Consider the following 16,319-nt stretch of genomic DNA (forward strand, 5'->3'; position numbering starts at 1 on the left):
TTCAAGTTTTAGACTGGCCCAGTTACAGCCCAGACCTAAACCAAATTGAGAATGTGTGGGGAGTCATGAAGGACAGAATAAACCAAAAGGGACTGAGAAATATTGAAGATATGAAGGCCGAGGTGGTCCAATATTGGGATACCCTGCCACACGATTACCTACAAACTTTGATGGGTAGTGTGCCTAGGCGTATTCAGGCATGCATTGCTGAGCGAGGAGGTCTAACAAAGTACTAAAACAAGACTGAGACTGTAAAAGGATGATGTTTTAACATGTTTATGTAAGTAAAACGCCAGAAATTAATAAACGTAATCAGTTACATGACGCAACATGATTCTCAATAATTTCTGGGAATACTATATATGTAGATGTATGTATTTGTGAGTTTGTACCTAGGTCATGTTACGTGACTTCTCAATGGCCGTTCGAATGTCCCTGAGAAGTGTTAATTAACCTCTGTTACATTCTAATTCACGACATGGTCTCTCCATCACGTGACAGGGTGCCGCATGGACGATCATGAAATGATGCATGCTGAAATGACACACCGAAACGTTTGAAATATCAGTAAATCCCATTCACTCTCTCAGACAGCCGATTCATTCACTCACTTACAAAACTGCTATCTAAACGAGCACTAAAAACCAGCAAGTCCACACTTTTCTCAACAATCCTCTTTGTACCTTGGCTCACCCTTAAAAGTAGATGTCGTGTTATACACATGTCAACACATATGTCCTAATCATTGATGAGGCGACAACTTATCCCGATAGTACAAATTTCGCTTCGCCAGCTGGATATTAGCCCTGAGGCTCAATCAAACCTTTGAGTTCCCAGTTTCCGTGTACAAATTAAAAGATACATCGTCGACTAAATGCAGCCGACAGCAAAAACACATCCTCAAAAAGACCCCTATACACAAAATAAAACAATTTAGCCTATGATCATTGCATGTTTGTCCCGATTTGAGCTTTTGTCATCTAATCTGACAGTTCCGTGTTTAAATATGTTCTTTGAAAGGACAGGCGTTGTTCTGCTATCCCCAAAACAAGATTAACCCGACGCCAAGGCTCCACGGTTCTAGGAGTTAATTGTGCCGTCAGTTTTTGTGACGTCAGACCTCCCAACTCCTCTGCGAAGTGACTATCGATTTGCTCTGTCGTCGTCATGGCAACAGCAGACGCCATTATCACCACAGGGTGGTTTACTGACTAGCGCATTCAATAGCACTCACTAATCGATATATATCTGACACTTAGTCAGACGAATAACTGGTTACATCCCCTGTGTGCGATACGCATCACGTCATTGTGTTCTTGAGTCAGTTTGGCTTGCACTGCCAGAGCCTGTAAGCATCCTTTCCTCCCTAGAGGTACTACAGGCGTCTGGGTTTCGTCTCGACAAATTATTCATCTTCGAAATTTATGCTGCATAAATATTAAGAGACGGAAGCCGAGGAAGACACTGTGTGACGTCAATAGTCGGCCATTTTCCTTCCATCTTTCAACAGAACAGTCACAGAAACGGTAAGTATTCAAATTCGACGTGTTTCGGTTCAATGGTGAATCTTGTCGCAGACTATCAGGTATGTGAGTAATACACTGGAACAATTGGCGCCAACCTTCGTGAATGTGACCTTGTTGTTTGTCTGCTGTCTTATCGACATATGTCAAAAGTAGATAATACCAGCGACTGTTGATATGAATAATATGTAGTGTTCTTATACTAGAATTTGCTAGCAATGGGCAATATTGTCGATATGTCTCGAGGAGAATCTGATGATGGTTGCCTCCTTTGGTGGAGGAATTTGGTAACAAACTGGCACAATTAGAGTATACTAATAACACATACTGCCTACTTTGTCAGCATTTCTGAAATTACCGTTTTACATGAGGTTGTATAGAATTTAATCCAGATTTGAAATGTTAAATAAAATATTCATGAAATGTCAAAATGTCTGACATCACTTCAAAAATCGATAATAGAAATCGGGTCAAAGACTGTGTTTTAGCTGCGTGACTGTTTATCGAGTGATTCCTTGCTGAAAGCCGTTAACCGTCACGGTGGGTCATGATACTGGTAGTCAGTCACATAGCTCAAGGTATCGATGTAGTCGGTATTGACCACTGCAACACTGCAGGAGTCACCTTATCCACAATCAAACACATAGTCACTGGCACCTATCACCTTTAACAGGATATCACAGCGAAAGAAAGAGAGAATTCGCGTGGGTTAAAGTCATAAACATCATCGATTGGGGTAGTGCATGTGCATCCTCTGTTTTAACACCTCCCCTTATAATCTTCATGCTATCTCATTGTATTAGATATTTCAATGTGCATTTTACGAAATTATATATGTTGCCCGTACATGTTGTCATTCTTTAAAAAAATACAAACTTAATAATTGATTACTGTAGTTTTGCGTATACATTTATATTGAATTTTAAGTCTTCTATCAAGAATAATTGATCATAAAAGCGAGTGATTGTAGACTATCGGTTAATTCTACCATTTTATAGAACAATGTTAGAAGAAAAAGGGACGCAAATCAGTGCAACAGTCTAAAACGCCATCGAAGAGGTGGGATAGCCTGGTGGTTAAAGCGTTCGCTCGTCACACCGAAGACCCTTGTTCGATTCCCCACATGTGTGAAGCCCATTTCTGGGATATTGCTAAAAGCGGCAAAAGCTCAGTCACTAGCTAAAACGTTATAATCCATAGCATACTAACACAAATGATACGACATCACCTTAACTATGAGAAACATTACTCCATTTCAATGTTTGGCATCACGAGCGTTGTTATTTCCAAAGTGTGAACTAATCAGCGACAGACAGCTATCAAACTCCATTTTCATTTAACAAAAATTTAAATGAGTTACAGTTTTGAATGTTCAGACAGAAACTTAAGAAACAGAAACATGTTAAGGGTGAAATCAGACGAATCGGTCATTATTAATTAAGCACGAGACTACATAAAAGAGACCCGGATCAAGTGAATAGTTCGAGCAAATACGATAGTGAAGGTACTGTGAATCATATTCTAGATGCAAACATTCCACTGGTTCAATTAGCTTCGGCAACCAATCAACTTATTGACCAATCGTTCTCAATGCAATTGCTGTTCCGCAACGCAGAACCAATCTATACTGGCACCTGTCGACATGACATAATCTTACATCCAAGGACGGACTTCGCAACCTGTAGTTACCTCACTATGTAGTTCAATTATAGCCGAGCACAATGGTCATGTAATTACCTTTGTGAAGTGTCCGCGAATGTCCTTTGTACTGCGTTAACGATAGCTCCGACACTGAAGTTGAGGTGTCAAAACTGGATGTGAGGTTACACAAAGTAACCGCAATGAACATAGATCACAGATAATATCAACATATCTTAGTGTTATAAACTACATTGAAATATATGCCTATATTTCACAAACTATAATGACATATACGTCTTAATGTTACAAACTACAGTGACATGCACGCCTTATGTAATCAACAACAATGGCATACACGCCTTAAGGTTACCACTGACAGTGACGCCTTAATGTAATCAACAACAGTGGTATACAAGCCTTAAGGTTACCACTGACAGTGACGCCTTAATGTAATCAACAACAATGGCATACAAGCCTTAAGGTTACCACTGACAGTGACGCCTTAATGTAATCAACAACAGTGGCATACAAGCCTTAAGGTTACCACTGACAGTGACGCCTCAATGTAATCAACAACAGTGGCATACACGCCTTAAGGTTACCACTGACAGTGACGCCTTAATGTAATCAACAACAGTGGCATACAGGCCTTAAAGCTACCACCGACAGTGACATACACGCCTCAATGTTACAACTGACAGTTGATAGAGCTTGTTGATAGAGCTGAAAGTGACACATACGCCTTAATGGTGCCACTGACAATGACATACATGCCTTAATGGCACCACTGGCAGTGACATATACGCCTCAATGTTACACCTGACAGTTGGTAGAGCTTGTTGATAGAGCTGAAAGTGAAACATACCCCTTAATGATGCCACTGGCAGTGACATATACGTCTCAATGTTACAACTAATAATGGCATTCACGCCTTAATGTTACAACTGACATTGACATTATGATATACTCCCTAGTGTCACATCTGAAAGTGAAAGACACAGCTTAATGATCCCACTGACAATGACATACACACCTTAAAGTTGCCACTGAAAATGACATGCACATCCAAAGGGTGCATGTGCTAGTTTCATTTGTCCCTCAGTTGTTTCATAAACAGCACTGTCACACACTTTCATGAACTGATCGGAAAGGCAAACCTAGGTTATGGCAATCACTGTAATATACATGTAATTCCCAGGCAATGACACAATAATGTCAGTATACCAGGGTTGAGTAGCGTCATCTTGTATAATTTGTCAAGAGGCTTACGCCACATAAATGTATGATTAATAATAGTATTACAATAACTTTCTGTGAGTATAACATGGCTGGAGTTGGCACAGCCACGACAATGTAAGCTCGGACAACGTCCATCGGCATCAGTGTCAGAGGACGTTTGTTTGTTTGCTTGTCTGTTTGTGCCTAGTTTAGGTATGTGGCGGTGGTCTGTAAGTAATCGAGTCTAAATCTGACAATTTAATGGTCAGCAGCATGAGCATCGATCCACGGAATCAGGATACAATGACCAACTAAGTCAGCGAGTCTGATCACCCGATACTGTTACAACAAATGTAGGTTGTTGAAAACTTGTTCTAACCGGAATTGTACTGGTAGTGAGGGGTGATTACCTCACGGTACAGTTATCAAATGGGAGTATGTACATTAAATTACACACCGAGAACAAGTAGGGTTGGTCTAAGTTAACACTCATCACGTACCGCAAGCGCATTTGTTTCACAGTTCCACCTACTGGGCTTACCCCCTTGTAATACAAACCAGTAACTTGCGATTTGAAAACTATAAAAAAGTATTTAATATAAAATTCAGAGATCTAAATGTTTAAAAGGCAAGGTAAAAATTATAATGATTCGCCATTCTTATTTCACTTTATGTTCCGTCTAAAGTGAAATTCATCGGTACGTTTTCACTGCAAACAGACTATAGTCAGTACAGGTCGTGCATGGAAACGTGAGAATCAGTTGTTTTTCTCGCCCTTCCTTATGTTGCTATGGCCACAAGTGTAACTGAGAAAAATGCCCGTTTTGGTTGTAAATGCTTGCAGGTAAAACACTCACTGCAACATTGCTATTGTCTGTGTGTAACAGTTAGATTCGTCCATTGGTCTAGTAATCATTCATGTCGCCTGTCCATTCTGTCTACGAATAATGTCCATATTGTTTCCGATATCGTACACTGAAACTGGAAACTGCTCAGAAAATTTGCTTAAATTTCGCTGTCAACATTTGCATAATTCAGTTTAGACTTCCATGAGTGATTTTTGCATTCAGTGTGAGCCATTCATGAGACGCGGAACATACGTCACAGTCATTAAAATCGTGTATACACATACTGCTAGTGTTTAACCATGTGGTTAGGGTCTGTGATTCGTGGGAAGGTGTTGCTGCCATTCACTGTTCATGTGATCCAGGGTGGTGACGTAGCCCATTGGTTAAAGCATTCGCTCGTCACGAGGAAGGCCGGGGTTCGATTCCCAACATGGGTACAATAGGTGAAGCTAATAGCGGCGTAAAACTAATACATGATAGATGGGTTATTGCTGGATGATGCACATATACCCACATGAACACGCCCGCACGATCGCACGACCACACGCACTCACACACACACGTTTTTGCGACATGCGACATCCTCCTTTCTGAAGTCTAATACATGCCAGATTGTTATATGTTATTATCATACCCGCTTCCTGGTTATGATAAAAACATGAAATATTCGTTTAGTGTATTAAGACAGAAAATTCAGACATACTTGTACATAATCCTTAAATGAAAACCTGAAATCAGCACTATTTGATGGTCATTCATACACACGTCCTTCAGACAACTCGGATCATGCAACGGACACTGCTTTTAATGGATATTCCTTAAACACTCCGGTGGGACGGCTTTCGTCCAGAGCAGTTATAGTTTCAGCCTGGTTTATAATTATGATTTTGTGGGTGTAATCCTCCCACGCACGCTATCCCCAGACTTGTTTAGTGTCATTGTACGAGGCGTCCCAGGTGTATGACTGAGATGTGCAAGGGAGCCATCCTATTTCAAGGAATCGTTAACCGAACAAATCAGCTCAGGGCCTGTGGTCCGTGCACATCAATAATTTGCTGACCCCTGCTCTTCGCGTTCTTCTGGCATTACATGGGATGTTTGTTTTGAGACATTTCGATCTGAGGCGATCTGCGGTAAAGGCTAGAATGGATGTATGGACATTACAATCAGTTTGTTCAGATTACACAAGTTCTAAAAGTTCATTCTACGTTTAATCTCCGATAAATCGCTTGTTTTTAAGAGATTTGTTTTATATAATATGCGCTGAAAGTTTGTAATGCCCAAACCATTCGGTGGTTTCACATTATTTTCCAACCCGCTGTGCGCGTGTTAAAGATATCCGCTGTCCTTGCTCCGGTGCTGAGGTATGTTTACCGATAGTTTGAATACACTCTAAGTAAACGCTGTTGTAAAAATTATTTACGTTGTGACAACCGACGAAGAGCGAGGAAATAAATAACACTAGGAAGGCAAAACCGGTGGTTGATCTTATGAGCAACGCACAACGCAATCGGAATTTGAGGAATTATGATAAAATTGCACCTCCTGAGTGCTAATAAGGTCCTTATAAACAGAATGAGAAGCTCATCATGCTCGCGAGAGTCACTATAGTTGGACTAGAAGAATAACATATCATAGTGATTTTATAATTGTTAAGACTGAGTTCTAGTTCTATAACAATATCGAGAGCAAAGTTATTTCCAGAAGAATTATTCTCACACATTGTAGCAACATGGCTGAAAACTGCCATAACAGCACATAGCCATTTCCAGCGACCATGTTTTCTGGAATGATATTGAATATATTATGTGTCTTCGAGGGCGGGGCTGTGACTCTCTCAGTCAGCCGACCACAAGGTAACAAACCTAATGGCACGACTGTGTACTCGAGATGCGGACTTCAGTTTGAAGTAATTATATACAGCATGCCTGCTTTTCCTGAATCTTGCCAATCATACTGCTGTCAAAATGTACAGAATCGGATAGATTCAAGGACAAAAATCAGGGTTTGACAAGGACAAGATCAGGTTTGCTGGCAGAAAGTAATCTTACTAGGCTATCCATGGGCCTATGACCACTTGCTGAATGTCTTCACCTTGGCTTATTCCCTTCTCTGTACAGTCCTTCGGTCCATAGCTATCAATATAATGACATTTCGTGACTCTGGTTCAAGCCATGATTTTAAAGGAAACAGTTCCACAAATCCTGAAGTCTCCAGTTTCAGTTAGAGTTATTTGAAACTTTTTTTCTTACTTTGGCGTTTTATTATTTTCACGTTTTTTAACTTTGGAAAACTGTGAAATTTATTCTGAATTGCACGCAGGAGTTAATTACCTGTAATGTAGTCAGGGAAAATTTCATAAAAATGATTGCATTTAATAAATCATATTCCGTGTACCTTATCAATGTTTTCAATATTATTCAGCCAGCCATGATGAAGCTGTTTCTTGTGCTGACCGCGTTGGTGTCCCTCAGTGTCGCTGACTTCTCCCTTGACCGTTCATACGACACTCTGGTCGACCTTGCCCGTCTCTACCGCATGCAGAACCTCAACAGCTTCGACGATTACACTGGTGACGACATTGACAGCCGCAGCGGCGATTGGGCCGCCCCATACGGTGACGCTATGTACAAGGACCCTCAATTTGGGGGCACACATCTGCGTGATCAAGAGCACATTGAACAGAGCTCTCTTTTCGGATCTCAGTCTATAACAGGTGACATAGTAATTACTGCTTTACATGTGAAGTAAATCGTCTTAGCAACGGTATGCTCCTATTGTGAATATCTGGAAGAACGCATACAAACACGATAAAGAACCTTGTAGCAAAGAATTTCTCTTTAAGTACCTTATTTATTAAAAATACAATTCAAAACCTACTGGCATTTACTTTGCTTTCTTTGTTTTCTTTCTTCTTTCTTTCTATATTTCCTTTTTCCTTCTTTCTTTCATTCATTTATCAATTCTTTCGATGTGTTTATTCGTTTTTGTATATATACATTGATATGGGTATTCATTTCTTCATCTGTTTATTTATTAATATGTAAAACAAAAACTTCTTTCTCTGAAGGCAAAAACATTCGTGGTCTGATTTCTTCCTGAAAGTTCTTCTGACAATGCGATATTAAATTTATTGCAGGTGGTGCCACTGGGAGTAAGAGCAAGTCCGACAAACCTCTCCCAGCTTACTGCAACCCACCTAACCCTTGTCCCATCGGATACAATGGTGAGTATCGTCCACTACCCCACTGCAACATACCTAACCCTTGTCTCGTCGGATATAACGGCGAGTAACGTCCACACTATCCCCACTGCAACCCGCCAAACCCGTATCCCATCGGATGCAAAGGTGAGTACCGTCCATACCCTCGCTGCAACTAACCTATTCCTTGTCGCATCGGATACAGTGGTGAATGCCGTCCAATGCAACCCACTTAACCCTTGTCTCATCGGATACAGTGGTAAGTACCGTCCACTACTCCACTGCAATCCACCTAACCCTTGTCCCATTGGATATAGTGGTGAGTACCGTCCACTACACCACTGCAATCCACTTAACCCTTGTCCCATCGGATACAGTGGTGAGTACCGTCCACTTCCCCACTGCAATCCACCAAACCCTTGTCCCATCGGATACAGTGGTGAGTACCGTCCACTACCCCACTGCAATCCACCTAACCCTTGTCCCATTGGATAAAGTGGTGAGTACCGTCCACTACCCCACTGCAATCCACCAAACCCTTGTCCCATCGGATACGGTAGTGAGTGCCGTCCACTACTCCACTGCAACCCCCCTAACCTACATTACCGCCCAGTCCTGCCACTACAATCCCGACACCCCCCCCCCCCCTTTCTGCAACACGCATAGCCACTGAAGCATAGATACAGTTGTGGGTAGTATGCCTTGCCGCCTATTTCTTCTTCGCTCTGGTTTAATGGCCTCTGTTCGGCATTGCACGAGTTTGGAAGACTACATCGAGACAAAGAAGCGTTGAAGTTATACTCTTTAGAAAAGCAGGTGGACTTAAGCTTTCCATTTGGATAGAAAGTATAACCATTAACAAACGTTTCAAAGAGGCACCACAGTTTCTTTTGCCACAACGCGCACAACGCAGTAGCGCCATACACGATGCCATTCTTGATTTTGGTGGTTTTCAAGGCGGTCGAAAAATCACTGTAGACCATTAATTCAGGCAATTATCTTTCATTACACAGTTGTTCGTGTTTGTTCCTACCCGATTTCTTTTGTTAAATGAAAACCGTACACATGTAAATTGCACGTCACACGCCAGTCCTCTTTCAGGAGCGATTACTGAGCGATTACTCTCCGAAACATTAATTATATCATATCGACATTGACTGACTGCCAGATCACCCAGTTGTTTCAGTCGTAAATTAATGTGATGTTAAGTAATTAAATACCCTTACTTTTTTCAGGAGAATATATTGTATCAGATAGTTTGTGAATTTATCAGTGTAAGAATATCAAGAGGAAGTAAAGAAGAAGTTCGCATACCAGCATGTTCACATGTTCCTTGACTCACCATCGTCGTGCGTGATGTTGCAGCCAAAGACAACAACTGCGTGGAAAACTTCAACAACAGCGCTGATTACAACCGTGAGCTGATGGCCAAGCAGGACTGCCCCTGTGACACAGAACACATGTTCGCCTGCCCCGAGGGTCGCGGCACCGTCAGCAGCAAATCCCAGGGAGACAGCGCAGCCATCAAGCAGGTCATGGCCGAACTGAACACACTCGGAGCCTCTGATTTAGTATGTGCAGTGCGCGTATTGTTATCCAAAGGGCTCACATGATCCTCTATCCATTTTCATATTTGGTGCACTCGGGGATCAGTAAAAAAGTGTTGCACCCCGTAGTTGTTCTTGGATTCTCCTTAAGAATGATCTATGGTTCATCAAAGGTTTCGCTACGTCTGTGATATGTGCATGTCTCGGCATGTCCTTTCAAAGATGACAGGCCGTGCTATCGTTGAAATTCAAAACATCTCTAAATTAATCTGCTGGAGCCAAACCTTCGAAACGCAGACATTAGGAGTTCTTCACTAAATTAAGCACTTGACATATTCCCTTTTTCAATTATATGGCAGCGTTTACATATATTTCTTACAGAATTCTTTCATGCCTGATGAGACAAAGAGGGAATCCCTCGTGGCCAAGAAGTCGCCAGAGCTGAGCCGGAATAAAAGAGTAAGTTCTGTTAAGAAACAATCGCTTTGAGCCTATGACATAATATCCAAGAATTACCTTAAGTCCGAAACATTTGTTCCAGCGACACTGTATTGTCCTTTTGCCGAGACCCCTAAAGATCCGGGTTAGAAATGATCTTCAGGAACCTATGCTTGTCCTAAGAGGCGACTTACGGGATCGGGTGGTCAGGATGCTGACTTGGTTGACACATGTCATCGTATCTCATTTGAATAGATCGATGCTCATGCTGTTGATCACTGGATTACCTGGTCCAAACTCGATTATTTACAGACCTTAACCATACAGGTGGAATACTGCTAAACTAAACTCACTTACTCCTCTTGAAAAAATCTCATGTCGAATTTGTAATCATCACAACTATAAAGTTGCTTCTGATTTTAATGTATAGGTGTTACGAATTATTTACCCCATTGAAACACTGATGTTAACTTCAGAGCTATGCAAGGCTTCAGTGTCCCTTCAGTCACGTGAGTGAGTGAGTTTAGTTTTACGCCACACTCAGCAATATTCCAGCTGTATGGCAGCAGTCTGTAAATAATCGAGTTTGGACCGGACAGTCCAGTGATCATCGATCAGCGCAATTGGGAACCGATGACTTCAGTCACGTACACTGAAGCAGTGGTTTCAGTTTTACATACACGCTGAAGGTAAACTGCACAGGAATCACAATATATCAAATACAAACTACGCATGCCGTCCGCCTACAAATCGTCATTAAAAGATTTTCATCTCTGCTTCAGTTTTCCAAAATGTAAGAAGAGATCACCAATCACCAGCCTTGCTTCATACCGCGTGACCGAGTCAGGAACCGTCTTCAATTATTGTTCTGTTCTCTTTCAGTCCACTGCCGAGACTGTTCCAAATCCATATTTCGTAGGCCAGATAATGAGAGTTACTGCCAAAAAATCTCCTACCTATAAATACAAGCATCAGTAAAACACGAAGCACGCCATGGTCAGTCATACTAATGACTTCCGGATCTGCGCAACAGCTCTTCTGACCACCATGGATGTCATCTATTGTTTACGTTCATTATTTAAGACAAACAGCGTGCGACGCACCTGACTAAAGTATGTGGCAACAAGATTATATGTGATGAAATGTCAGTACGGTCAGTGATCTATCTGATCATTTGTAGATAATATGCCCATTCCGAAAATTTCATGGTAGTTATCTCCCTTAGTTCACTTGACGATCGTACCATTCCGAAAACGACATTAATTTATATATAAATACCTGATAATATGCAAGCATGATGCCTACCAAACAGAATACATCATCTGAAGGCTAACCAGAGAACAGTTACTCAACCAAGGTCGAAACTTAGATAACATTAAGGAGAGTTTTGTTTCTTTTTACTGTTCCTTTTCTTTCTCCGAAAGCTATTTGTTTTTTTGCACATACTATATAAATCACCAATTTTATTCACAATTCTGAGACTTGTAGATATTACTGGGTGTTAAGATTACTTACTTTGAAAGAAATACAATATCATTCCAAAGTGATTTAGATTGAATGTTTATCACTTAATCATGGTACTCTTCACTATGTTGGTTTATAATCTTTACAAACTCGACGAAAATGTTTTTGATTATTTTCTCCTCGTTTGGTCACGTGATGAAGGCTGGGCAGTGTGCAATATTATACTCTTTATCCCACAAGCTGTGATTCGTGTTTGTCATAGTGAAATTTCATGTAGTGTGAATCTTTCAGTATTGTGTCATACAGTGTTCTGTATCAATCAAATTTTGCAAAGCACAATTACATTTGTTTACTACTCCTACAATTGTGATCAATAAAGATATGTATTATATTATATCAAAATGAAAATATCTCGGGTAATATGTTACCCGTGTTTACTATAAGAACGTTATCTTGCAAAGCAAAATAAGCGAGACCTCTGTCCCTTTCTTGAATATTTATTATCATTTTGTTCACACTTTGTTGTTGAGGCAGGAGGAAACAACATATCTGGCGTTGTTTTGTTGATGATGTGTTGTAAATGTGTCTGTTTAGAGAGTGCTTCAGTGCAGGTTCAATGCTTCGAGCACAAATCAAATGTCTACCCATTGCACATTGTTCGGTTGTGTTCATGACCTTACATACTAAACGTTAGATTCATTCATAATCCGCCACGAACAACGTTGTATTCATGACCTGCCATGCTCCAACAACGTATTTATTAGCTAAAACAACATACGTTGATTTCAGGGTCTAACACAAAAAACGTTGTATTCATGATCTGGCACGAACAACGTTGTATTCATGATATGCCACGAACAACGTTCCATTCATTATATGACATGCTTTAACGGCGTGTTCATTACTTAACACAACATGCGCTGAATTCATGACCTAACACAAACGACGTTGTATTCGGGATCTGATATGCTGATATCAACATTGCATTCATTACTTAACACAACATACGTTGAATTCATTATCAGTATCAACCTTCACAAACAGAAGAAAGCACTACAGGTAACTGAACCTCGCGTTCAACCAAACAAGTGTTTATTTTTTATCACTGAACGGTTCCCACCGAGCACTTTTGTCCCCACCGGTATTCCGTATTTTCCCACTTCCAGCTTCTGCTTCCTTCATGCTGTTTACTCTTAAACCTCATGTGCGGCACTAATACTTAAACTTGTAAAATAATCCCACCTGTCAACAAGATCTCATTGTGTAACATAGCGATATTTGTCAGTTTGTTGTTGAAAATAAAGTATTTTACCCACAAGATCGGCTTTCTTGTCGTTTTTCTGCAAATGTAAAGGATTTCAAAAATACATCTTTAAACGGTTATTACTTCTGTTGACAAAAACAACACAGTGATGCAGAAGATGATTGACTGGACTCCTTCTTCGTTATGCAGTCAGATCAACGTTTCACGCATCAGGACACTGCTTGGATGTGAACAGGTTATCCAAGGATTATAACAGGTCAACATAGTCTACAATGCAATTTTTCGTCGATGGTGCGATCAGGGATACTCTACAGCAAGGATAGGTCACTCGCTTGCTTTTTTTACCATTTGTACTAATTAACGTGTGCCTCGTCATGCTTCAACGCACACAGTGACATTTGTTAATGTTGTTAACCAGTGCAACTTCAGTTGTGTTTAACCAGGGAGACTATATAAAGTATATGCGTTGTAGATTTTCCCTGGTTTAACAGAACTTCAGTCAGTTTATTGTATCAGTCGGAATTTTACAATGAATGAATGAATTATAGTACGAATTAAGAGCAATAATTATGTGAATAAATGACCCTCCCAAAACATGTTAAAGAACGCAAAAGTATCGTGACAACACGTGTTAACATCAGCTGTCCTTTAAAAAAATCCACTTTGAAACATTTTTGTTTACAGTAATAATTCAGATATTTTATTGCATGAGGGGAATGGAATGGACATTAACAAATGTTATCTGACTCTGTCACATTGCCCTCAAAAATAAAACTCCCATAAAGCTTTCTAAAACACCTTTCCAGTTTTGTCAAATAATAAGATCAACAAGAAATAAAGAAGTTATGGAACCATAACCCTTAAGCATCAATGGTCAATCAGATCAGATCCGCAGTATGTCATATTTTTCTCACACCTCAAATACACCCTAACATTTTGTTTTAGATTATGGAACTATCACTATTACTTGCAAACACATTTCACCTGATAGTATATTCCCCTCATATGAATTAAAGGTGTATGTGAAAGATGGTTTTGAGGAAGTAACTAGGAATACTCAAACAACGGCCTATAACATTTCATTGGCGAAATGTCATATTTTTCACACACCTCAATTACACCCTAACAAATTTTTAAGTCATCAAACTGTCACTATTACATGCAAAAATACCTTCCAACTAAAGGTATGTTCTCCTTCTAAAAATTAAACGAATGTGTGAAAGACGTTTTTATCGGCACAATTTAGCCTGTCTCCGCGGTGAACCGAGAATAGAAGCCAGTGAGCAATAACATACCGACTTGAAACTTTACTGCAAATCTACTGTCCTAATACGGACACTAATACCAATTATTTGACTTAAACTGAAGTGACAAAATAGTTAGCCTATCGTCTACATGTTGGATTTCAGTTGTTACAACACTCAGCTAACTTAATCTGCTGTTGAAAATAAACCAGGCTCAATCGTAAATACTAAGCTGCCACCATATTGGCTACACTGGTTCCGTAAAGACCCGAGACATACGTTCAGCGGCTTTTCGAGGAGTTTCTTCTCACCCTATATATAGGCTCCCTGGTGCGATATATCGCGATGTGTTCTTTTGTTTCTGAAAAAGTCACACGGCACGGATCTTCTTCAACAATTTTCACTTCTATATTCAGGGAGAAGTGATCACAGAATATCATGACTTCACTTTGTCATGACATCCCAATGATTGTTATTGTGTGATTATTATTAAGTACCTCATAGTTTGTTCTTTGGCATTAATTGTGGTTTTCACAAAATTAGCTAATGCGGAAGAACTGGAGCCGACATTCTGATGAGGACAATGTGTCTTCTGGGTGTGTGGAAGATATGTGTTTGACCCTAAAAAGAGAGAGAGGAAGAGAGAGAGAGAGAGAGAGAGAGAGAGAGAGAGAGAGAGAGAGAGAGAGAGAGACAGAGAGAGAGAGAGAGAGAGAGAGAATTATACTTTTAATTAACTACTTGCTTGCAATTTTCTTGTATTGATCCACTTTTAAAACAATGTTCAATAGTTCCTTGTTGCGGTGGTTTATGTAAGAGACATTCCCACACTTGCAACTGTCACAATTTGTGGATGCACACACCATGAAGTTGATGCTTCCTACAGGTTCTTGGCCTGTAGTATTAATTCTCTTTCAAGTATATCTGGTGTCAGTTACCAATGGAAGCGATGATCGACAGGGTTATTTTCAAGCAATACCATCCCTGGAAAATTATATTGTCATGGATTCTGCTTTGTGGGTTCGAGAGAAGACAGGAGGAATAAGTCGGTGCACCATCTACAACACTGTCACTGGGAGCTGCATCGGGCACTGCAACGTTCTTACATCGGCGACAACACCTTCTGTAAGCCCCGGGTTCTGAGAGAGGCAAATGCATTATTTGCGCAATAAACGCCATTTCAAGTCATCTTATAGTGTAATCTTAAGTAATCTTAAAGGTGGATACTTTACCCAATGCATCATCAGTCATAGCTACGGTGAACGGGTTGATATTTGGAGTAAGTGCAAACATGATGTTGCATGACGATCTGAACTGCTGACAGTTCGTTCTAACGAAGTGAATGAGTTCAGATTCGTGGTCACATCGATAACATTACAGGCATATCGTGACAACAAAGAACAATATACACACACACACACACACACACACACACACACACACACACACACACACACACACACACACATATATATATGTGTGTGTGTGTGTGTGTGTGTGCGTGTACTGACGTTAGGTTATAACTGTCGTCATAGGACAATTAACTAGAACTAGAACAACTACAAAATCACAGTTGTGAATATAAAACATGCATCTAACTTTATATCGCTATTCAAGACCATACAAAATAATACACAGGCTCTCGATGGCTCGCAACTGAAGGTGGATCGTCATATCATGGAACCAGCATGGACTATAGCTGGAATTCTTCAAGAAGTGTTCACAGCTCCAGGCGATTGTATTCATGTTTAGCCAGTTTTTGAAACAACAAATATTCTGCGATTCAAACCCTGGACTAATTTTACTTAAAATGTTTCAGAACTTACGTACTCCCTCAGAGGATTAATTTTGCAATACTTGATGGAAGTTGCACAACCGGTTGTCTGGACAACGGAAGTTTTGTATTCAACTGATAAATGTAAATTGGCAC

At 40.3% G+C, this 16,319-nt stretch overlaps 1 protein-coding gene across 4 annotated transcripts; it reads left to right on the plus strand.

Moving 5' to 3' along the window:
* Positions 1-1,182: 1,182 nt before the first annotated feature.
* Positions 1,183-13,199, plus strand: LOC137294711 (neuroendocrine protein 7B2-like). Of its 4 annotated transcripts, none has more exons than XM_067825788.1 (6): positions 1,183-1,526; positions 7,655-7,946; positions 8,370-8,456; positions 9,798-10,003; positions 10,361-10,438; positions 11,200-13,199. In XM_067825788.1, the coding sequence occupies exons 2-6, from the start codon at positions 7,661-7,663 to the stop codon at positions 11,212-11,214; spliced, it is 672 nt and encodes a 223-aa protein (XP_067681889.1). In that variant the 5' UTR covers positions 1,183-1,526; positions 7,655-7,660; the 3' UTR covers positions 11,215-13,199. The 4 variants fall into 4 exon arrangements, with proteins under 4 accessions (XP_067681889.1, XP_067681887.1, XP_067681890.1 ...); XM_067825786.1 differs by having other exon boundaries at positions 1,308-1,526; positions 11,300-13,199; XM_067825789.1 differs by having other exon boundaries at positions 1,439-1,526; positions 9,798-9,964.
* Positions 13,200-16,319: the final 3,120 nt, after the last annotated feature.

Source organism: Haliotis asinina, chromosome 8 (genome assembly GCF_037392515.1).
Source record: "Haliotis asinina isolate JCU_RB_2024 chromosome 8, JCU_Hal_asi_v2, whole genome shotgun sequence".
In the NCBI taxonomy this organism is placed as follows: domain Eukaryota; kingdom Metazoa; phylum Mollusca; class Gastropoda; order Lepetellida; family Haliotidae; genus Haliotis; species Haliotis asinina.